Source organism: Gigantopelta aegis, chromosome 9, assembly GCF_016097555.1.
Source record: "Gigantopelta aegis isolate Gae_Host chromosome 9, Gae_host_genome, whole genome shotgun sequence".
In the NCBI taxonomy this organism is placed as follows: domain Eukaryota; kingdom Metazoa; phylum Mollusca; class Gastropoda; order Neomphalida; family Peltospiridae; genus Gigantopelta; species Gigantopelta aegis.
The window spans coordinates 53,148,422-53,172,629 of record NC_054707.1 but is presented as its reverse complement, the minus strand read 5'-3'; the positions used below and the strand labels follow the sequence as shown (position 1 = coordinate 53,172,629).

At 36.1% G+C, this 24,208-nt stretch overlaps 1 protein-coding gene across 1 annotated transcript; it reads right to left on the bottom strand.

Moving 5' to 3' along the window:
• Window positions 1-220: 220 nt before the first annotated feature.
• On the bottom strand, window positions 221-23,893 carry LOC121380829 (E3 ubiquitin-protein ligase TRIM33-like). Its single transcript, XM_041509816.1, has 11 exons — window positions 23,420-23,893; window positions 14,963-16,225; window positions 14,169-14,402; window positions 12,637-12,772; window positions 10,264-10,375; window positions 9,564-9,611; window positions 5,623-5,939; window positions 4,890-5,013; window positions 3,760-3,834; window positions 2,446-2,598; window positions 221-1,454 (listed from the first exon to the last, which is right to left on the bottom strand). The coding sequence occupies exons 1-11, from the start codon at window positions 23,643-23,645 to the stop codon at window positions 1,251-1,253; spliced, it is 2,892 nt and encodes a 963-aa protein (XP_041365750.1). The 5' UTR covers window positions 23,646-23,893; the 3' UTR covers window positions 221-1,250.
• Window positions 23,894-24,208: the final 315 nt, after the last annotated feature.

Sequence of the window (24,208 nt, the reverse complement as noted above, 5' to 3'; positions counted from 1 at the left end):
CACCACCCCACCCTCCACCAGTAAGAGTAGTCTGTATGTGTTGCAGCTTTCATATGTACAATATCTCTGTATAAAACCTAACAGTCTTCGATTAAAAGCGACTAGGTTCAAAAAACATTCTTTTCTGCAGATCTATCACACGTAATAATACTAATATGGCATATGAGAATTGATGTTAATTTTGGAAAAATCTATCAATGTACAACAGACATACACTGTATAAAATCTGTGGTTTTATACCATATTGTTGTCATAGTACATCAATAACATCACCAAGAATTAAAAATGTATTACAAAAATTACAACAACAAAAACCTAATTCGAAATATACATGAAGGATCACATTCAGCTTTAGTGAATGAATAAATGAGCAAATGAATGAATAAATGAACATCAAGTTTTTTCAACGACATCCAATCTGAATCCAGTAAATGGTGCCACAAACAGTACTTAATTGTAAGGAGGTGTTTTGCAGATGACCATATATTGCACATTGATGCACAGATTTAATCTCAAAACGTGTACAGTACGGCCTAAAATTTTCACATCGGTCTACTGCACAGAGATTCTGTTTGAGGTAATAAAGATAGCCGATGGCCATGAGTTTGGTTTTCAGTCAATAAAATAGCCAGGTGAAGTAAATGCAACATTGAGTGGTTAATCTCATCCAGATGAATCGGACTATTGTGCAATTATGCCATTTTGGGATTTTTATACAGCTTTGTAAACTTAGCTGTCTTTTCAATTAATTCTCTGCAAAATACTTTGAATAATACAACTACAAAATAGGTACAATTCAGTAAAGAATGTCTAACATTTTAATGACACAAAACACTAACACTGAAATAAGTAGTACATAAAGGCTACCAGTTTTCATAATGTTATTGTTATATGGACAGACATCAGGGATCAATTTCACAAAACGTCATAAGCCTAAGTTTTGCACATAAACATAAATCTAGTAAGTAGAACAGTACAAATAAAAATTAACATTTGAGATAAATGTAAAAAAAACAAAAACAATATTTGTCCTTACTGTACTTAAGTCTTTCGTAATGACGTACCACAGGTGTTCAATGGCCAACTGTAATCGTAAACTTACGATGTTTTGTGAAACAGACTCCAGCTCTTTAACAATATACTCAGAGTCTTGGATCAGTTCAATTCATAAATATTGATATAAACAGGAATGCACTAGCAGTATCAATGAAAATGCTGGAGAAGAAGAATGTCTAGTGTTCTATATGATGCTAGGAGATGTGTAGAGGTGGGGTGGTTGATTTCGACTTCTTTGCCTCGGGTTCAGAATCTGCCACGTCCACTTCCACCGTCAGTCTCTCCACTATCTTGGGGTAGGACTTGGAAAACTCCACGTACTGTGGCAAATGTTTCTCTACCAGTCCCTCAAAGTATTTCTTCACTATGAGTCCAGCCTTACCAACTTCTGATGAATCCTGCAGGAGAAAAATAATAATTCAGATTTAAGATTTGTTTTTCTTTATATTATGGGGCTGTTCACATTGAACAACATTTTTACAACTATAGTGGCATAATGCCAATGTATAATTTTAACACAAATTTTAAAATAAAACTTCCATACAAAAATCAACATTTTTATACAAGAGGGTAATGTATTAAAAAATACATACATACCCCACACCCACAAATAAACGAAGTATGGCATGTATACTTGCAAAAATATTGATAATTGCATATGGCCCTTAATGTATTAAGATAATATTTATTTATTTTTAAGGTGCAATATTTTTTTGCCATTAACTGGTAAGAGTAGCCTATATAACACTCTAGGTGTCACAGTTACCATATTGTAAAATATCATACAGCAGCTTTCCACAGACACAGTAACACACACCATAGTGTTTAATAAATACCTAAAGTAAAACACAGCAGAGATGTGTTCAGTGCTCCGACATTCCCAAACTAGGGTGGATTAACAACATACCAGCATGAAAAGGTACACCGTGTATTGGGTATCAGTAACAGAGGGTTTCTAGATGCCTATTAATCTTTATACCACCTAGTGATGTTCTAATGAATATTTTATCATTGTTCAGACACTCATTTGACCAATTAATTGAGCTGGAGTTTCGTGATCAAAGTATAATACAGAGTTATTTCCCTTCTAAGTCCATGGCACAATTGTACTCCGTTTGTCTACACTTTTTCAAATAATGTCAATGATAAATAAAAGTTATTCAATACACAAACACATATTAGTATTTTCTTGAACAAATGAAATGGTTAAAAGTTCAACATATAAACCAGCTTCATGTGCATGCATTGGACGTGGTAATCTTGTATTTTCAGCAATGGTGAACAAACTGATAATTGATATAAAAATTCAATCCAATTCTGATTTTTATTCCCGGGTGCATGCAACTGTAACTAACCATGTATATAAAAAGACCTGATCAATGCACTCACAGTGTTGTATGTGCTACAGTTGATGAACACCAGCTTGACGTCGGCGATGAAGTCCTCTACACAGTTGTAGTGGTTGAAATGTTGACGTGACAGCTTGCACTTGACCGTTGTGAAATCCATTGGATTCGTGATTATCTTGTAATAGTTTGGCACCTAAAACAAATATGACATTTAAAATTATAATAACAATTAACTTGCCATTGTGTCAATCACTTGATGTACTGACCATTAAAGGCGCAGACTAGTTTCAGCCCATTAAAATGGACACTACGTTTAGTTAATCTATAAACCTGCCACACACACTTGAATAAGGTTATAACATATAGCAAAGCTAAAGTCTGTTATGTTTAAACAGGGAAATACTGTCTAAAATAACTAGAGTATGTCTCACTAACCACTACTTCTTAGACGGACGTGCGTTTTTAGAAACTAGGGTATGTCCGTTTAAAGGGACATTCCCGAGTTTGCTCCATTGTAAGATGTTTCCGACTATTAAAATATTTCTACGATTACCCTTACATATTAAATATATTTTCTTGTTTAGAATATCAGTGTCTGTATATTCAATGTGTTTCTGGTCGTCTTAATATTTGTAAGAAGCCCAAACTGGATTTTGTCTTCAAATAATTTCGTACGTACGAAAAAATATATTTTAGGAAATAAAATGAAATTTAACCTAGTACAAATATTAAAACAGTCAGAAACATGTTTAATATACAGCCTCTAATGTTTCATGCAGAAAAATATATTTGATATGTAATTACAATCATTAAAAAGTTTTCTTTAGTCGACAACATCTTGAACATCGCAGCAAACTCAGGAATGTCCCTTTAAGATAGGTTCAAATTTAAGACGTCATTTTGTAATTATATCCAATTCAGACACACAAAATAAAAACCAGATAAAAACTGTCCCAAAACAGCAACTTGGTCCTATATAGGTGACATGGTTACAATCTAGTATGTGGAACCTGTGTCATTGTATTTGTTTTTTCACGATTGGCATCTCATAAAAAGTAGAGGAAATCTAACAGAAATTAATGGTAGGAGAGTAATTTATCTTAATTGTTAACATGTGGTTCGCATTGTAGTCAGTGCCATGCCGCTCAGAGATCAATGAAGCCTAGCCCATGATTTTTACTACAATTTCCAGGGCTTATAACTCCTAATATGATGTTATTTTTACTTTGGATGTGTGGAAATGTTATCAAATGTTTTGTCTAGAATTTATTACAGGATAGCTCTTCTGTTACTTCCAAATGGACAGGACTGGTTCATGTAAATAAAAACTCAAGAAAATAAAAACACATTTTACCTGTTTACTGACTGGCTCGTGAAAAGCAACACTGTTTGGATGACAGAATAACTCTAACAGAAGTCGCTCGCATATCTGTATCAAACAAAACACTAGAAATATTAACATTGTTTATTAGAGAAATAACCACATGAATAAACTTTTAAGGAATAATGACACTAGTGTTGCAATACTGCTTGCCAGTAACCTAATTTAAGGACTTGAGAGATCAGACAGAATGGATTTTGCTCATTTATATTGTACATTATTATGGTGATTATGGTCATGGCTGTCACCATATATTTCTCTACCAAGACTGTACATTTGAACAATTTGCTAACTAAGATCATAAACATCAGGTCCCTAGCATTTCTGCACCCTTTTGATACTTGATTTTAGATCTCATCATTATAATCCTAAACTCTGAAAGAAACACTGACACACACACACACACACATATTTATTACCCCAGCGGTCAACAGGAAAAATATTTTCCATATTTTCTCAGTGAGAAATATTCTGCATTGGTCTAACGAACAATACTATTGGACAATTTGACACTTACAAACCAATGGCCTTGTCGGTACTAAATATGACGTCATCACGATTTGGCAAACACAAAATGACGTCATGTACTTTAAAGAGTTTGCGTTTACATCTCTCTATTTTAATGCAATTCCTTATAGATTTTGTAGCAGAATAAAGAAAACTTGTTTTTGAAAATTATCTATGAATGTGATTAAATTACAAAGTTATAGCAATTCTCAGAACACTGCGTAAAGTGGTTTACATCGTTTCTATACAGATTGGCCTTCGTGCATGTGCGTTGAAAATAAAGGCTTTTAGAGAAAAAAATAGCTGAGGTAATAAATAGAATAACAAACTCGGTACCAGTTATTATTAAATTTATGTCCCTTTGTGAAATAATTTTCATTTGTCACTCGCTAAAGCTCGTGACAACTGAAAATTATTTCACTCGGGACATAAATTTGATAATAACTGGTAACTCGTTTATTATCATATATATATATATATATATATATATATATATATATATATATATATATACACACACAATATTCTAAATGTACAATTTATTCCACACTAGCCAACTAATTAGTCAAATAATTTTTAAAACTCTAAATACATACCTTCATTTCTTTGTCTGTTAAGCCACTAGGTGCCTTGCGTTTTGTGCCATTCACAGTATCCATAGGAACTGGGCTGAGTCGATTGTCATCTTCTGTTGAGCAAAGTGTACACACAAACACACCACTGAAACGAACATAAATATTATCTTGATGAGAAATTAGAATTTATGCTCAGGGTATACACAAAACTCCACTAGACTTGAGATGTAATATACATTCTGAAAACACAGGGCTGTACCAAACAAAGGGCAAGAGATGCAGTTGCTCCACCACTAACCCCCTCCAAAATTTAAAAAGAGACACTGGGGTCAATGAACAGATATTTATCAAAGTTTTGACACACACGTGCTTTGATTTTGTGAACATAAAGATGTTACTGACATTTTAGTTACCTATAAATATAAATGACGCACGGCCATATATAGCAGAAGACCCTACATTAATAATTACTTCCAGTTTTCAGTTCACAAAGCATGTTTTATTTTTAACAATACGAAGACAAACACATTTAGAAAAAACAAATCACAGCAAAAAAAATCTCCACAGGATTACTGATTGTCAATGGCAACTGCAGGAGTTGCTTAACAATATTTTTTTTACTGCCCACCCCCACCCCTAATCATTTTAGGCTAGATACGCCCCTAAAATGAGACAGAAAACCAAATAGAAATATTAATTCACAAAACAAAAGCTACTTTTAATGTAAACTTATGTTAATAAGTGATGTTCATACTTGGGTATTGCTGGTAGTTGTGGGATGTGACACTGGAGATGGAAGACACGTGGACACGTCTCGCAGCACAGCACCTCCCCACCGTTGTGACAACATGCGCAGTAATCGTCATTCGGATCACTGAATGTCATGTCACACCCTTTCATCGCGATCTCCTCAGGCTGCTTCGCCCCAGGTGTCTCCTCTTGAGTTGAAGATTCCCCCGCGGGCGACTCAGTCTTGTTCTTGGACGATGCTTCAGTGTGGATGTCGACAAATGTGTCGCCGAGTTCCAACGGCAGTTTGTTTAAAACATCATCAAGGTTCTTCTCTGCTGCCTAAAATAGGGAGTGAGAACAACTCAAAACACGATCCAGACTTTTCTCCACTGCCTAAAATAGGGAGCAAGAAGAAGAACAAAACATGATCCAGACTTTTCTCCGCTGCCTAAAATAGGGAGTGAGAAGAACAACAAAACATGATCCAGACTTTTCTTGCTGTCTAAAATAGGGAGTGATAACAACAAAACATGATCCAGACTTTTCTCTGCTGCCTACTACAGACCTTGCTATCACTTATCCCCACACCACCAAGACTAGATCAAGTAGTAATGTTAGCTCCTCTCAGCACGCAACTTTATATTGTATTAATACGGTAATGGTTCACTATATTTTTAGTGAGAAAACCATTTAATCACTCTCCTTAATTTTTGTTCTGCAAAAATAACACTGGCTGTACTTATATATTTGTATGTTCTATGATGTATTCATGTGTGGAACACGTTGTGAAATGATTGCACCAAACCAAAGATTTTTCTCTGCCGCCAATTTTAACCTTTATTTGATCAATACAAAAAAACCCAAAGAGTTTTATTATCTGAAATTATTTTGATCATTCAAACACAGAAACTGAGCATGTGATGCCTATTTATAGATAAAAAGACAAAATTATCTTCAAAATGCTGAAAACTCTTTACCATGGTTAGGAACAGGTCAGTTTTCAGATTGAAATTCAGTACTTTGTTTCACAAAATACTGCATGCAAAACAAGTTCATAAAAGCTGAAAAAGTACATCCCTACAGAAAGTTAATGAACAACTGCATGATCACTGCATAAAAATAAGTTTTCTCACAGGGTGCATTTGCATTTCCAGAAACTTCTAACAGCTCATTGACAATAGGTGGGATTGGTCAACATGTTATAAACATATACTCTTCAAAAGAAGAAACGCAAAACCACATTGTCGTAACATTTGGAGAATTGATTTAATTATTGAATGGTGAGTCCGATAATTACCAAATGTTGCAGGATTGTTCACAATTCACTCTAGTCCATTGTGAGTAAGTGATAGGACACACCACCAAGGTCAAGGTCATCTGGAGTCAATACCGGGTGTGGCCTCCGCGTGTGTTGACAACTGCCTGGCACCGCCTGCCCATTGAAGCAACCAGAGTATGGATGACGTCCCGGGGGATGGTGGCCCACTCGGCCTGCAAGGCTGGTGCCAGCTCGGGCAGGGTCTGGGGCTGTGGTTGTCGCTGTCGTCGGTCCAACTCGTCCCATAGATGCTCAGTTGAGTTCAAATCCGGTGATATCGATGGCCAAGGAAGGACATTAATGTTGTTGTTCTGTAGGAAAGCCGTTGTGAGACGTGCTGTGTGAGGCCTGGCGTTGTCATGTTGGAACACTGCGTTGGCGTTGGCCATAACTGGAACGATGTGTGGCCGGAGGATCTGGTCAATGTAGCCCTGTGCATTCAGGTTGCCCTGCACGTGGACCAGGTCAGTTCTGCCAGTGTGTGAGATGGCTGCCCACACCATGACACTACCCCCGCCGAATCTGTCCACTTCCTGCACGCAGTTTGCCGCATAACGTTCACCACGACGCCTATACACGCGGCATCTTCCATCATGACGTCGGAGCAGAAATCGGGACTCGTCACTGAACCACACCCGTCTCCATCGCAATTGAGGCCATTGTCGATGAATCTGGCACCACTGCAGTCGGAGTCGACGGTGTTGTGGTGTTAAGATGACACCTCGAACTGGACGTCTGGCACGAATTCCTACCTCACGTAGGCGGTTCCGTACGGTCTGGTCGGATATCCTGCGCAAACCTGGTATTGCTGCGGCTGTGGAGGTGGCAGTAGTCAATCGTTCCCGAAGGTGGCGTACCCGGATGTAGCGGTCCTGCCCGGGGGTAGTGACCCGTGGTCGACCGGATCTAGGGAGGTCACGTGTTGATCCATGTTGCTGGTAACGGTCCCACAGTCTGGAGATGGTGCTTGGGGACACATGGAATGCCCTGGCAACGGCCGTTCTGGATTCGCCTGCGTCTAGTCGGCCGATGGCATTGTTTCTCTGCGGTTCACTGAGACGTGGCATGTCCTGGATTGTCAACTGTCGGCCAGATACAGAGGCCAGGCAAGCGAACACCCTGCACTTTTATACTGTCGGTGTTCATGTTGCACGTGCAGACAACGCACGTGCAGTGGTGACATGGTTTGCACGTGGCTGCGTTTTTGCGAATATTCACATTTTGGAACTTTATTGTACAGTAGCTGCGTTTTATCGAATGTAACCGTGGGAATGTGTTTGGGACATGCAATGACCTTATATTCACAAAGCATGAACCGGTAGGAAACATAAAATCGGAGTTATAACCCATTTGTACCCTTTTGCGTTTCTTTTTTTGAAGAGTATATTTTGAGTTAATCCCTGGGTTACCAAAATTAATCAGCACAATTAACAATCACACAGCAAACTGTGAAAACACGTATTAATGCTAGGCAACTCAAAACAAAGAATGTTATAATATTCCGTAAACATGCCTACTCATAAAATCTGAATGACAAAATAGTTTTCGTAATCAAAGCCATATATCTGAACAGAAGTAGTAGTTTGTTTTACGACACCACTAGAGCACATTGATTTATTAATCATCGGCTATTGGATGTCAAGCATATGGTATTTTGACACAGTGATAAAGAGGAAACCTGCTACATTTTTCCATTAGTAGCAAGGGATCTTTTATATGCACCATCCCACAGACAAGATAGCACATACTATGGCCTTTGATATACCAGTTGAGGTGTACTGGCTGGAACAAGAAACAGCCCAATGGGCCCACTGACGGGGATCAATCCTAGACTGACCGAGCATCAGGAATGCGCTTTACCACTGAGCTACATCCCACCCCTATATCTGAACAAGGCAGAGTCGAAAAGGAACTTTGGTAGTCGTGATTACTTCCATGAATCACTAACAGGTGCCTAGTCCATAGGAATACTACCACTCCCCAGGAGATCTATTACAGACCATTACACCCTTCATGCACTACCTCCAGAATGATACCACTTGTTTAATTTCACATACCAATTTCCTCCTTTTTTCAATTATTTCTCTGATCTTATTAGTAAAATCAAGGATGTGATACTCAATTAAAAATAAACCAAAAAATATATACATTTTGTTTAAATGAATACTTGTTTCATGTCAAATCAGTACATTTTAAACGATGTCAACCGGGCTTCTGACAAGAGGGTAAAATGGGTATAGTGCCATACCCAAACGTTTTTGCATATTTATTTTTTTAAGTCAACCTTTTGAAAAAATTAATTACTCTTATCATTACTGTATGATTTTCTTAACCCTTAACCTAAACGTAAACCATTTTCTTTCTTTCATACCCCCCTGTTGACTGTTATTGCCTTCCATATCCATAGCCCCATACCAAAAATGTCTTTCTGGCAGTAACACTGTATGGCTTATTTGGCTGTGTTACCGCAGCTGGTTTCTGATCTTACTCAGCCAAACATCAAAATAAATATATGTTAGACATCAAATAGTCGAAATTTAAAACGTGCAGAGGTGTTGTTAAAACAATATTCCTCTCCTTTTTGTACACAAGAACGTGAAAAGACATAAAAACAAGATGGGCACAACTTTAAAAAGAATACTCACTCCACTTACTGCTGCGAAATCTTTGTTTGAAGGAGACAATCCATTCTGCTGCAATACAAAATAACACTTTCACAACAAAAACACAAGCAAATCATGGAATTTCATTATACATTTTAAAAATCACCTAAAATTTGACATACTTTTTCATGCAAAAATGCACCTGACAAAATTAAAGTAAATAAAAAGTGCTTAATAATAATATAAATAATAAAGCACGAATGAATTACAGGGCTCGAAACTCACCAAAAAATATGGTGGACCCCCCTAAAATAATAATGGATGTTGGCAAATTATGGTAAGAGAACCATGAGCAATATTTCAATGTGGAATACAAATATTAATAGTAGCTGATAGGTTATAGCTGTAAAGAAGATTGCCTATATAATATTAACGCCATTATTTTTTTAAAGATTTAAGTTGCCTGAAATGATAATATATGCGAGTTTGAAGGCACTTAATACCCACAAAATGCCATTTTGTTTTCAGATTAAGGTAACAAACAAAACTTCTAAGCAAGAAAATATAAGTTGCATACAATGCTGCAAAATGACAGTGAAGCTATAAAGAAAGTATTCACTTCCAAAGCAGGACAATACCAAATTTGTCTCCGAGGATAAACTTTTTTTTTTTTAAATAAATAAATAAAAATAGTATTCATTTCTCATTGTAGCCCTAATTCCATGTAATGGGAGATAATCACCTGATTACAGCTTGGTTCATCAAGTTTTTCTCCTTTAATGCGAGCTGAAGTGATCACACAATCATCACTGCGAGTGTTTTCTTGTTTCACTCGTGTGGTTGAAGATAAATCACTGTAAACAGAGACAAAAAATATGATTAGACCATCAACCAACATATTTTAATTTAAAACCCTGAAGATTAATTTAATGAGGTCTCATTTTTGATCCCCATCAATTGTTAAAATATGGTTTACTGTAACCTATTCTTGTCTGTGCATTACATTTACTCCATTGAAAGTTGTAAACCTAAACTATGATTTTGTAAAATGCAGTTCACGATTTCTAGGACCAGCATGTAATAAAAAGGCTGGGTCACAAATACAATCGCATAGTTCCAGCCAACAATGTTTAGCTGGGGTACAGATTTTTCATGGGAACCAAGGTAGATGACAGACATTTTCCACATCATTGTTTTGGTAATAGTTTTAATGCCATATTTAATAAATGGAAGTTGGGTTTTTTCACCATTCTGAACTTAAACTTAAGAAAATTGACTGGTTACACACAACTGAAATATATGTCAAACTATTCACATGCAAGCATTGAATTTGGGGAATTTTCTTTTTAAGGTCGACGACAGTCACTTTTCGGACCCTTGTTTTGGCTTCATACACAATAAATAAAACATATCCAAAGGTAATTTTTTGATATGATATATTTGACAAAAGGTACTTTTTATTTCTTTCATCTTTTAAAAGTTCAAATTAATATTTTATCCAGAATTATGAAAAAAATAAAAAATACCAACCCATAAACAGGGTTGTCTGCTTGTTATAAAAATCTGACAGGGGGGTCAAGGTTACTGTATATCTTCGCCTGTAAGTCGATCTCGGCTATAAGTCGAGTCCCTAATTTCAAGCCCTGAAAACATATTTTTTTTATTGACCCGTTTATAAGTCGACCCATGAAAAACAACTTATAAATATTGAAATATTTCTTATTTTCAGCACATGAGAACAATAATGTACAATATTTGAACAAAAGAAAATTATTTTACAAACTTTGGTTTTCATGTTTTTGTACATCGCAATATAATCTATTCCAATCAAACTAGCATTATTACATAGCATCAAAACGAAATATTCCCTTAGTAGAGAGTGAAAGCTGTTTGACTGTTTCTGTATGGTACTGTACAGATGGTTTTGTGCACAGACAACAACTTTATTTATAAACACTGACAACAGATCACTACGATAAAACTCAAAGTATCACGTTTTGCCGCCATATTAATACATGTAAGGAGGATAACTCTGAAAAGTACACTGGTTTTTGTACCAAATGATGTGTGTCCTATTGCTCTAGTGAACTGCAGAGATCAGTCTATTTTAAGGGAAAGCTCAGTAATATTCATGAAGTTAATCACCGACAAAACATTGTTTGAACAACCATTAATGCCAGTGACCAGATTTCAAAATAAACTCAGGCAACAGGTAGTTACTATTGTTTACATTTTTGCTATTAGTGATGACTGTTAATTTAACTAAGTGGACTGTTGTCTTGGCATGTGAGTGAGATGCCTTTTCGCATAACCAAAACCGTTATAATGCCAAAATAAATAGGTTATAAAAAATAAATGTGTGAAATTAACATTTGAGTAAAAATACATGGCATACTTCAACAATAAAACTTGTAAAATAATCCCCAAAACAGTAATATATTTTGGTGGAAATTTTTTTACCCTCTTATAAGTCGACCCCCCCAAGTTATAAAATAATTTTTGGGTGAAAAAAAATTCGACTTATAGGCAAAGATATACGGTAATAGACCAGTTTTTATTTTAATGTGGCAAAGCTTTGTAATAATATAGCTAATTTTGAATTTGAATTTGAATGATGTCAGTATTCCAATGATGTCATTTTGCATCTCCTTACAATAACCATAACTGGGTACATGATGTTTCCATTTTATGAATGCTGGAAAAATTCCAATGCAAAATTGCTATTGAATTTTTTTTTTTGAACTTTACTAATTACTAATGCACTTGAATGTGTTTGAAGAAAATCTTGTAATTAAAAAATTGTACTTTTTACAAAATATGGATTTCAAGTGAAAGTACGGTAAAATATGCTATACTTATTGTGTAGGATGCCAAAACAAGGGTGTGAAGAGTGACTGTCGTTGATTTTAGGATTCTGCCAGAATCATAAATATGATTTAATATAGATCTTTTTGGATTCTGTCTCATAATTTTACACTTCCGACCCAAAACCGGTCATTCGTGGAAGTACAGAATCCTGCTAAATTCATAGCCCAACACAGATATGGAATTGCCATATTTGGATTTTCCATGCCCTGAAAAATAAATTATCTTCACCCAGAAGATTGTGTCTTACCCATCAGACTTGCTAGAAGCCGGCCTCTCAGGGTCACTTCCTTGACGAGAGTCGGAGTCTGCAGATCCTGGACGATTGTTGACATAGTTTAGTGACAACTGGTTGTGAGGCGGACTTCGAATCAATGGAGGGGGACCTATAAAAACACAAAAACTAAATTGCAGGGTTCACTTGTTTACAAAATCAAAAACACTTGACTTGACACTTCTATGTTCAATTCATAAAAAAAGAGCTTTTTGTGTTGCTAAAACAAACTGAATTTAGATAAATAGCAAAAGGTTCAGTTGCCAAACAATACTTTTGTTCAACCTTAAACTGTACATTTTAATATTGGTGTTCATGGATGAGAATGGAAAACCCCCCTAAAAAACAGCTAATATTTTACGTGTGTCAAATGTCTCTACTGCTGCTAGCAGTACAATTTCATAGACCACCCCAACTAGGGAATGTTTTCACTTTATCTTTTTTTTTCAAGTGTATTCTTTTAAATATTATAATTTTGTAAAATTTCAAAGATACAGATTATTGAGTGATGTCAACTCATTACAATTAGCATCACGTTCTTTGTAAAGTAAAATTGAGATTGTCACTGTTTCTTTAAACTGATGAGTTACTTTAAACTTTTTAATACTTGATTGGATCAAAATTTGCTTTATAAATTTAATTCTTTCAACCAGATTCATTTATGGCAGTGTTATATGCCATGAGTTACTCCCCCTTCCTTGTAAAAACTGCCCATTATTAGTTTGGATTTAACAGTTGACATCTTGAAATTTCACATTGGGCGAGAGAACCAGGATATGAAAATTTCACTTTTAATTGATTTGATCACTATTTCCTACTTCAATAAACACATTCTGGATGAATAGTAAATAAATATCACAGAAATAATAAATATGTTTAAATTTTGTACCGATAACCAATGTTAGAATTCAAAAGATGCCTGATCCACCACCTCCATACAAATTTTCATCACTTTGAGATGTTTCATGAGACTGTCCCGCTGGGATAAAAGAAAATCCCTGGGTGCTTAAGAACTAATATGCCAATTAAATTATTTTTTTTACATATTTAGTGCCAATTTTGCAAGGTTAAAAAAAAAAAATGATTCTTTTATTATGGAATTTTTTCCACAATGTTCCAAAGTAACTATACTAGCATCCAAAGGAAACTTTACATACATCAAAAATTTGCACAATTTGATAAATATTGTTACCAATTGAAAAGAATCAAGTGAGAAACCGCATTGTGACGTTCAGATGTTGAACTTCATGATACTTTCATATCCCACCATGTACCATTTGTTAGTTTTCTATAAGATAATTTCAAGCTTTGCAAAGTTACTTTTGCGCCAGTATAGTTAAAACAGAAGTTAATGCTAAAATCTAGTTATTACTAAAAATTATATTTTCGATTCCTGAACACTATATATGTTCAACTAGCTCCTTGCTTTTATTATTATTTTAATATTATTTAGTTCTTTTAAATTTTAAATGGATTTGCTTAATTTTGATCTATAATCTATTTCTTACCACTGGAATTCCGATTTGCTGCGAGATGTGACTGGTTGGATGACTGGTTGGATGACGACATGGGAAGTGACATTTTGGGGTCAAGCACTATATGTTGAGACTGTTGAATGTTTTTCTGCACCGGCACGTTGAAGTTGACCACAGATTGCTGCATGGCAGGACGGTGATGTAGTTTCATTGGCTGGAAGGCCGGATATGGAGACGGGCGCTGGTTTGAAGTCAGCAAATTTGGTACTGTTATGGGAAAAATTAAAATAAGTTCTATTATAGCTCACAATACAATATCATTTAACTGAAAATTGTTACTGGTCTCAAAAAACAAAACATTTGCCTTTTAAAACAGAATGCTGTTAATAAAAGATGTGTGATGCCTTAATGAACAGATATTAAACACCATTTACTAACAGCAACAATCAGGATTAATTGTACAAAAAGAATCAATAGTACTACTGAAAAAAACTCCTACTACAAATGATATTAATCATACTATCAGAAAGATTTTAAAATTATACTACAAAAAAAGGATTAAACCAACTCCCAAACAATTAATGCTCAGAATAATCTGTCTGAACAAAGTTTAAAGACACCACTATTGATACATTCATTTATCAATCATCGGCTATTGGATGTCAATCATTTAGTAATTATGACATATAGTCGCAAGGAATCTTTTATAATATATGCATCTTCCCAGAGACAGGATCAATCCCAGACTGACACTGCATCAAGCTAGCGTTTTACCACCAAGCGATGTCCCACCCCCTATACAAGCAATGATGAACTCAAACACTAACCTTGGTTGGGTGGCCGTGGAATATTCAGCTGCCGCGACCATGAAGAGGAGGCTGTGGTAGTCTGTGCTGGCCGACTGTTGGGATGTTGCATCATCTGTGAGACTAGATTGGACACCGTCGATGGCACACTTGATTTACCATATGCTGTGATTGCAGTCGACACCGGCCCTTTCATGGGCTGCTGCATTATGAGGGACATCATATGGTGGCGAGTGGCTTGGTCATTCTGAGGCTGTGAATAGATGGAGCCAGGAAACGTGATGTTGTTGGCTGGAAGAGTCTCAGGCAGGTAGCCCCGGCGATCTTGTGGGTGGTATCTCTGATTGTTCACAAATATCGCCCCAAACCGGTGAAGATTTTGAAAGAGAAAATTTACGTCGTGTTTGTACTGCACGTTAAACATCTGCCTCAGCGACTTCGCCTCAACCGGTGTGTTGTACACCTCACCACAGTGTCTCAGAACTGTCGCCTTTGTCGACAACAGCGACATGTTGCTTCCGTCATTGACAATATTCTGCATGAATCTGGTGCAGAAGTCATAATTCTTCAACAACGTCCCCAGATCAGTGGACTCTTTCGCCAGACCACGTGCCATGCTCTCCGAGGCAATCTTAACATTCTGAAGTAAGGTGCGCGCGTTCTGAATGATCGACTTGATGAGCGCATCTGCCTGAGACTGGACCTGCTTGACAATAGTCGAGTGCTGCTCCTTGACTTGCGTGAGCCGCTGCTCAATCATGCCGTGCACCTGACTCAGCTTCTTGCTGCGCTCCAGCATCATGGCCAGGTTCGTCTCCAGCTGCTGCTTGTAGTTGACGGTGGCCTCGTTCAGGAACTGGTACTTGTGGTCCTTGTGCTCCACCAGCTGGCAGTCGCGACACGTCAGCTTCTGACAGTCCTCGCAGAAGAACTTGAGCTTCTCGTGCCGGTGCTGCTTACAGAAGAGGTTCTGGTCGGCCACGCTGTTGTCCATCTTGGGAACGCTGTCGCCCACCAGGATCTCGTGGTCCTTGGTGATGCGCACCCGCTTGTGCGCCGACACGCACTGGTTGCACAGCCATTCTTTGCAGTCAGCGCAGAAGGACTCTGCCTCCAGGTTCTCTTCGCACGCGCACATGTGTTTAGAGACTTCCGCGGTCTTGGTTGTGTTGTCCTGCGCACGGATAGTTTCTTGCAAGAATACATTGTCGACTGGAGTGTACAACGTGATGGCACCACTGCTCAGAGTATAGGGACTATTGCACTCGTTGCAAGTTCTACGATCTGCAAAATAAATGTTTAAAAATTAGTATACAAGCAATAATAATGTGCAGTCACACTTGAATATGTAGTAGTAAGTAGGTATTAGAAACACTCAAAATATGCCCTCCAGTGTAATAAAACGAAGATAATAATTAAAAACAGATCGAGTTCTCCGTAAATTAAGTGATCATCTTTTCATTTCTTGTAGATGATCATGTTTTGTCATGCAAATTAATACTTTTCTGAAAGTGTTTTATAATGTGCACTTGTAATGGGAAAAAAGTATGACAATTTAAGATTATTCTTACAATGATAACATCCACTAAAAATGTCACATTCAATGTGATCACTTGGTGAACATGATGTTGCCATCTGTTTTTGCAGTGACTATACACCTGTATTATTGATGATGCAATGCTTTTTAATTTTGTGAAAATGGTTAAACTAATTATTTTCAGTTACATGTACATTTCATTATTTCTAATGATGGTGACATGCCAAATGTTTATGGTAATTGATATGGAAGTAACCAACAGAACATGTTTCCATTAATCAGCAGTACAGACAGTTAAAAATAATAAAAGTAACAACAGTTTAAAGACTGTAAAAGTGGCAGCATGCAGGCTCATGTATTCAGCAGCCACTTGCCGTAAGTGGTTGATTTTTATTACTTCTTTGTGTTTTACTGCATTCATATTAATACTTGAAATGGGCAACAATCCCAACGTTTTCCATTCACTAGCCAATTAGCAAGTAAATACCTGTATATAAAGGGGGAACAAAAAAGGACTACATGCAACTTTGGTACTCGCCAGATTAGCCAATCAATATTTCTAATAAGAGTTGGCGAAATAATTAATATTAAGTTAGAAAAATGGGTTTTTGCTATTTTTATCATTTTAAAATATTTATAGATAATTGGCCAAAATGTTCCACTCACCCAGAGATAGCCTAGCTTTAAATGTGCTACTTCGCACCAGTGCTAAAGATGCAATCTCACCCATTAAAGTTTTAACATAATATGCTAATAAAAAAAAAAAATATATATATATATATATGCACACTGATGTTAAGAAATAAGAGAACGCATGGTATTTGAGACCAAATGTAATTCACTACTGGAGTAGTGAAGTCTGTATAAAATACAGAGATGTATTGTGGCACTGCTTGTGGACGAGGGTTTTGGTTGTAGCCAACATTTGATGTTACTGCTTGTGTGTTCCTTTATTTTTTTCTATCAGTATATATGGATTTAACAGCATGTGTGTGAGTGTGTGTGTGTGTGTGTGTGTGCGAATTCCCACCCATGCTATCTACGACAGGGTTACCTCGGACACTTGCCAAATTCATCATTTCAAATTACAAATTTCATGTATTGATATTTTGTTACAAAAGAACTTGGCATATCTATAAAATTTGGAAATTTAATATAAAATAATTTAGCAAAAAATTTGGCCGACCCATAGCTGGCCCTGAATGACTCGTTACCAGTTTTCATACATCAATGCAATGTTTTGTAATACTTCAATGCCAAATGGAGGAAAAGCAACCCGCTTCTAAGCACTACTAAAATGGAGAGTCAAACTACTGATGTATTTTTACTTGACTTAGATTAGTGAGTACAGCTGTCAAAAAATTAATGTTGATCGATTATTATAAATGGTTACATAATAAAAATAATGTGGGTACAGCTTTAATACTTAATAGTGTGGTAGATTTCACCGTAAAAAAATAATTGTGAATGTGGGGTGAATGAGTAATCAATTGCTCCCTTAAGTTTGATTGAGGGGAGCCATTTAGAACATTACCATATTGAGCACTGATATTTAATTTTTTGTAGCATGGTACTTTTTCCCAAAATAAATTCACATGCTAAGAGGAGTTAATTCGTGAACTGATCTCAGAGAAGAAAGACTGACATGTCGAAAGCTTTAAATGGTAAAGTATCCATGGGCATGTGCATATAAAACCAAGACAAGACTCAATCTCTAAATGGTAAAGTATGGGCATGTGCTTATAAATCGAGACTAGACTCAATCTCTAAATGGTAAAGTATGGGCATGTGCTTATAAAACCGACACTAGACTCAATCTCTAAATGGTAAAGTATGGGCATGTGCTTATAAAACCGACACTAGACTCAATCTCTAAATGGCAACACGTGAAAATTTTATGGCAATAAATTCTCCCCGTTACTAGTAACACTGTTACAAGGGGAGAGTAAAAATACTAAAATATTTTGTTCATTGCAATTAATTATATTTAGATTCATTGTTCCACAATGCTATATGCTATTCACTGTAGTTACAGGCCTTTAAAATTGGAAATGGGTGTTAAACAATTTATGGCTTTTACAAATACATTCAGGTATCCTATTTTATTTTTACATTACCCATCATGATAAGAAGCCCTAAATTTAATGCGAGAGAAAAAAAGGGTTGTGCAAAACTACAAATGTACATAAACATGACCAGGTGACAGTGCCAAACAAAACTAAATTGTTCCTGCAATTTTTAGATGCCTGTTGTTAAATATACTGATGGAAAGAAATAAGGGAACACATCAAATTGTAGACGAAATTTAATTCACAACTAGCGTAGTAATGTCTGTATTTCATATCAAATTATAATGTGGGATTGAATGTCTATAGTGTTGAATGTGCTGCCTATATATTCCCAGTCAACTTGTGACAATATTAATTGATTTTTGGTGCAGTCATTATTTCTTGTTGCTATTTGTGTGATCCTTTATTTCTTTCCATCAGTATACTTGTTGCCAGTTGTCACGGGGATTCTATAATTCCCGTAAAACACGATTATCAAAATATCTCTCCTAACTGTATATCTATTAGATCTCTCTGTAACAGGCGGTTAAACCCTAGTATGGCTCGTCTCTAGGTATGATCAGAGATACGATCTTATATAAAGTATATATTATTATAGCACGTTAGGCTCTCTAGAAACACAACAAAAACACAATACACTTTGGAATCTGTATTAATCTACGCTGACAAATGTACAGCCGTAGTAGTTAATTAATAACAGCAATAATAACAACCCAGAACTGATCACTTAATATGCGAATCACTTCACCGTTACACACCACCCACGCATGTGATAATTGAGAAACGCTTCCAGGAGAAGTTAATTAATAAAGGAATTACAACACCATTCCTAACTGGTTAATTTTTAATTAACCCTTACTAATCGTTCAGTAACGTGTGATAATTTAGGAACGCTTCCAGGGGAACTTAATTAATAAAGGAATTACAGCTCTATTCCTAACGGGTTAATTTTTAATTAACCCTAACTACTCATTCAGTAACCTTGTAACACAGAATTAATACTGGTACCTATCACAATAAAGACAATAACCTACAGTTTACCTAGGTCGTCTAGGATGACTGGCTAAGCTTTATATTACCAAATACTCGTATAATGTTAGAACAAAAAGTCTACAATTTACTTCGTCAGATGACCGAAGACACTGTCTAAAGAATATTGGTATAATACAGTATTTAAAGTCACATCAATCACATCAAGGTTATACACAGAGCAGAAATGATATTTACCAAAGTCCAAACGGACTAACGTTCCCGGGAAGCTTCCTTTTGCGTTCTCTAGATATCTAAATCCTAGCTATTTATTATAAATCAGAATACGCCTGGGGGTACAAGGCGGTACCTCCCCCTATCATCTGATATTTCACCTCAACTAGAGTCGGTATATTTCTCTCTGATCGTCAGACTTACTGACGCCTTGGTCGCCAAAATCACGGTCGTCGAAACCGCACTCGCAGAGGTATTACGTAACTACTCGCCACATGGCCTCCACAGCTGGACTAAGTGCATATTGGAATGTCCGATTGCGCGAAGTATTACGTAACAAGTTGCCCACCAGGGCTACGGGCAATGAACTTGCACACGGCCGTCTAACACAATTAAAATCGCCACAGGCGAAACAAATTTAAGAGCATGTACCATCACACCAGGTCAATGTTCAATTTGATTGTACTGTAATCAAAACATTGATTTAAGAATTGAATGTAATAATTTTTAACATTCGAGTCGTGATTTTTATTGTTTTTAAAGACATTTTATTGTTTTTAAAGACATATTACATTGTATTGTGCACACTGTTTCAGCTACAGAACCAATAATACATGAAATTTGTTTGTGTTTAATAATCAGTTATGTACATGATGATACGACATTTCTACGAGACAATATTGGTGAAATACACATCAATGTATTCAATTTTATGCCTCTCAGTATAAACTGTATGTTAAATACTTTTGTTTAGAATAGCAACATCTGGATATTCAATCCTCGAAATATGTAACAGCAATCCGCAGCCAGGATTTAAAAAATGCAGCAAAATTGATTTTCAAAAGTTTGTTTTCTTTCAACGACAGCACTACAGCACACTTACTAATCATCGGCTATCAAACATTTGGAAACCTGCTACATTTTTCCATAGTAGTAAAGGATATTTTATATGCACCAGACAGGATAGCACATACCACGCTTTCCAGACAGTTCGTCCTATGGGCGTTTCGTCCACCCACTTCGGACAATTTGTCCACCCACTTCGGACAATTTGTCCACTCGATTACAACATTTAGACCAATAAATCTAAAATGTCATTTCTTAGCCACTGAAATGGTTAATTATTTTTGTTTTGTGGTAAACTACTAGTATATGAAACAAACTAAATTTTAGTGGCACTATCAACTTGTTATTGTCTGTCTATGTGTGTCCATTATGGTACTTTATTGATATGTTGTTATTGTTCGATATCATCTACTCTTCACAAACTATATATATATATATATATATTATTTTTTTTTGAGAAAGATTGTTAAAAAAAATAGCGTCATAAAAAATTTGTAAATACAATAAGCCTAAATTTACTTTAATTGTCCCATTCTCTATTATACTTACAATATTTTGTGATTTCCCTAGAAATTAGGCAAGGCATGGTAGAGAAAACACTTTTGGGGCATTTTCACGGCACTTGTTTTTAATTAAAAATACAACAACTGAAAATTAAAATAAACATTAATGTAATTTATGTGCTTGCTTTAATAAATGAATGGCAAAAGATATAAAAGTCATATTTTATTAATTAATAATACCGTTTTGGATGTTTTATAAAGGCAATTTTAGAATTAATTACTTAAAAAGGCTTGTTTAATCTCGGGGCAGCATGGCGCTGATTAAGGCAAGATGGTGCTAGACTATAAAACACCCAAAAAGGTATTATTAACTGAAAAAAATATGCCTTTTATCTGTTTTGCCATTAATTTATTAAAGCAAGCACATAAATTACATTGATGTTTGTTTCAATTAATTTCTTTTTATTTTTAATGAAAAATAGTATAACTATAATAACTATAATAGACAACGCCCATCAAATTGTACCCATCATACTTGGTAAAGCCACTGGCAAAGTCAGAGATATAGGCATGGCAAAGCCGTTAGGTTAGGTTACAATCTCTGTGGACATAATTACACAGTAAATAACTAATACAATTTTTTTTATAGTGGACTAATTGTCCAAGAACAATTTTTGGTTGTGGATGAATCGTGGAGTTCAACAGTAGTCAAATTTTTAATGGACAAAATGTCCAGAGGACGGATCATCTGTATCCTGAAAATCCCCCTGAAGTTTTGGCATCATGGACATTTTAGAGCCTTATTTCACTGATTTCCGAGGATCTAATTCCCAATTAATAATTCCGTAAAGTTTATAAAAATTTTGGAAGTTTCCCTGATTCACACCAAAATATATAGAAAATTATTTAATTTTGTCCTTACCGATGCAAGTGGTATAAGGTCGTTTCGTAACCATACCATTTTGTACCCAAAGGCATACCAAACAAAGGCATAAATTAAAACAAAAAGTTGTATTCTTCTATCAAAAATGTATTATATCGGACAATGTAGGCATTATTAGACCTAAAAAAAGTCCACATTCCAAAAAACATGGGATATCAGATCTTATTATATTTTTGTTATATGTGCGTGTGTGTGCGCACGTAAGTACGTGTGTGTATGAATGTTTTTGTTTTGAGCATATATCTGATCGATATCTCGGAACGGTTATGCATAACAATAAACACCATCGCTGCACTGGAATCGACACCAAATTACAAGACAAAAGAATTGCTCTTTGGCTACAAAAAGGTATGCTTTTTGGTTACGAAACAGCATGCTTCAGTGATGCACAGCACATACTTGCTCATTTAATGCTTATAAAAGATATTGAGTGATTATTACAACAATTTTTTTGCTAAATGTTACAATATGTTTGTAATATAACATTATAATTGTGTATTTAAACAAAATATTAATGTTAGGTGTAATGTATGACATTATTTAATTGGTTACGAACTGGTATGCTACGAACGTGTTTGGGTACAAAACGTCTAGAAACCATGCAAGCCATACTTGGTTCAATTGTACACCTGATTGACAACAGGACGATGCATATTATGTTCCCTAACGGAATGGCTTTATATGCATCTTCCTGAACAATACAGCATGTTTGGAATGAACATAAAAAATAAATTTAAAAAATGCCCAGAAAAGGTGGTGGCTAGCTACCCTATTCACCCCTCTGAATCCGCCACTGCAGGTGGCATGGCGTGGGGTGTGGTCTGTAGCAACATATCTGATGTGGGGGGGGGGGGGGAGACAAGTTAGAATATCTTGTTTTAATTATACACAGTAGGCTACACAAAAAAATACATTCCTTAGCCCAAGTGGTGGCGGTGTGAAGGTGGAGGTGGGTGGGGGGGGGGTGTTGTGGCCTGGCGATTAGATTTCTACTAATTTATAAAATGTTCTCAAAGATTCTATAGGGTAGGAGTTTCCTTTGGCACTGTCACGTATAAAGAACATTATAAATACTTATCATAGAGAGTTAGGGTTAGGGTTAGTGACAGTGCCAAAGGAAAGTCCTTCCTTATATAGAAACAAAATTAGTAACAGTGTAAAATATAATTTTCAAATGTTTAATACATTGAATTATTGTTCGCAGGTCATAGGCTACACTAAGAAGTTCCGGGTCACGCAATGATTCAACATTTCCAAAAATACCGCACAGGTCTACTAAAGAATAAAACAAACGACCTAGGATGTTGTAAGTTTGCAACAATACATGATGGGGATGGTGTACAACATGTCAACAATAACACCACAGTGCAGCATTACCTGTAATTGTTCCATTAGAATTTGTTTCCACTATTTCTGCATCGGATGGCGTAAGGCATCCGTCACACACCGAATGCAAACACGGCAAAAGTTTTGGAATCGCTTGCGTCTCTGCAAAAGATTGTTTACAAACTGCACAACATTTCAATAAATCAGCATGTGCAGACGTTTGTTCTTTCTTTTCTTCGCTTTCCACCTTTTCTATCGCCATATCTCCCTCAGACATTTTTAAGTTGGTGGACGAGAAAAAAACATCAAAGCTGCAACAGCGAAAGTTATTCACTTGGCGGGAAAGTGTGATTATCTCCCCTTGTCCACTGGAGCTGTTGTGTAAATTTATATTTAGCCACGCCTAGATAGGCGTTACCACGTGTTAGCTTTGCTGGTTGTCTCGGTTGAAAGGTCACGATATCGACTTCTCCCGGAATTGCTCGCAATCTTCTGACTGGCGTGCTATTCGTGTCGCCACGAACCTATATAGCCTCAGACCGGTTTCAGCTGGTTTCATCAAGTCTGTTCTCGCTGTATCTTGATTAAACTAGTTTCAGCCTGTGTTAGTTTGCCGACCTTTTAAAATAAAATAATCTACATTTGTAACAACACAATGTCATAATAGGATAAGGGTATTTGTTATTGCGTCATAAAATTCATTTAGTGACAAGCAGCTCCAGGAAAACATTGGATAAGGAATACAATCCTTGCCACTGCTAGCGCTTCTTCATGATTTCATGAATACGTGTTCACGATGTTTGCGAATGTTTACTAAAGCTATTGTAGGGCCTAATTTCG

Excerpts from the sequence above, each read along its gene's own strand:
- LOC121380829 (XM_041509816.1), bottom strand. The coding sequence starts at position 23,645 with ATGTCTGAGGGAGATATGGCGATAGAAAAGGTGGAAAGCGAAGAAAAG. Across the intron at positions 16,226-23,419 it reads TTCTAATGGAACAATTACAG|ATCGTAGAACTTGCAACGAG; the intron begins GTAATGCTGCAC and ends TTTATTTTGCAG. Across the intron at positions 14,403-14,962 it reads TCCACGGCCACCCAACCAAG|TACCAAATTTGCTGACTTCA; the intron begins GTTAGTGTTTGA and ends TTCCCATAACAG.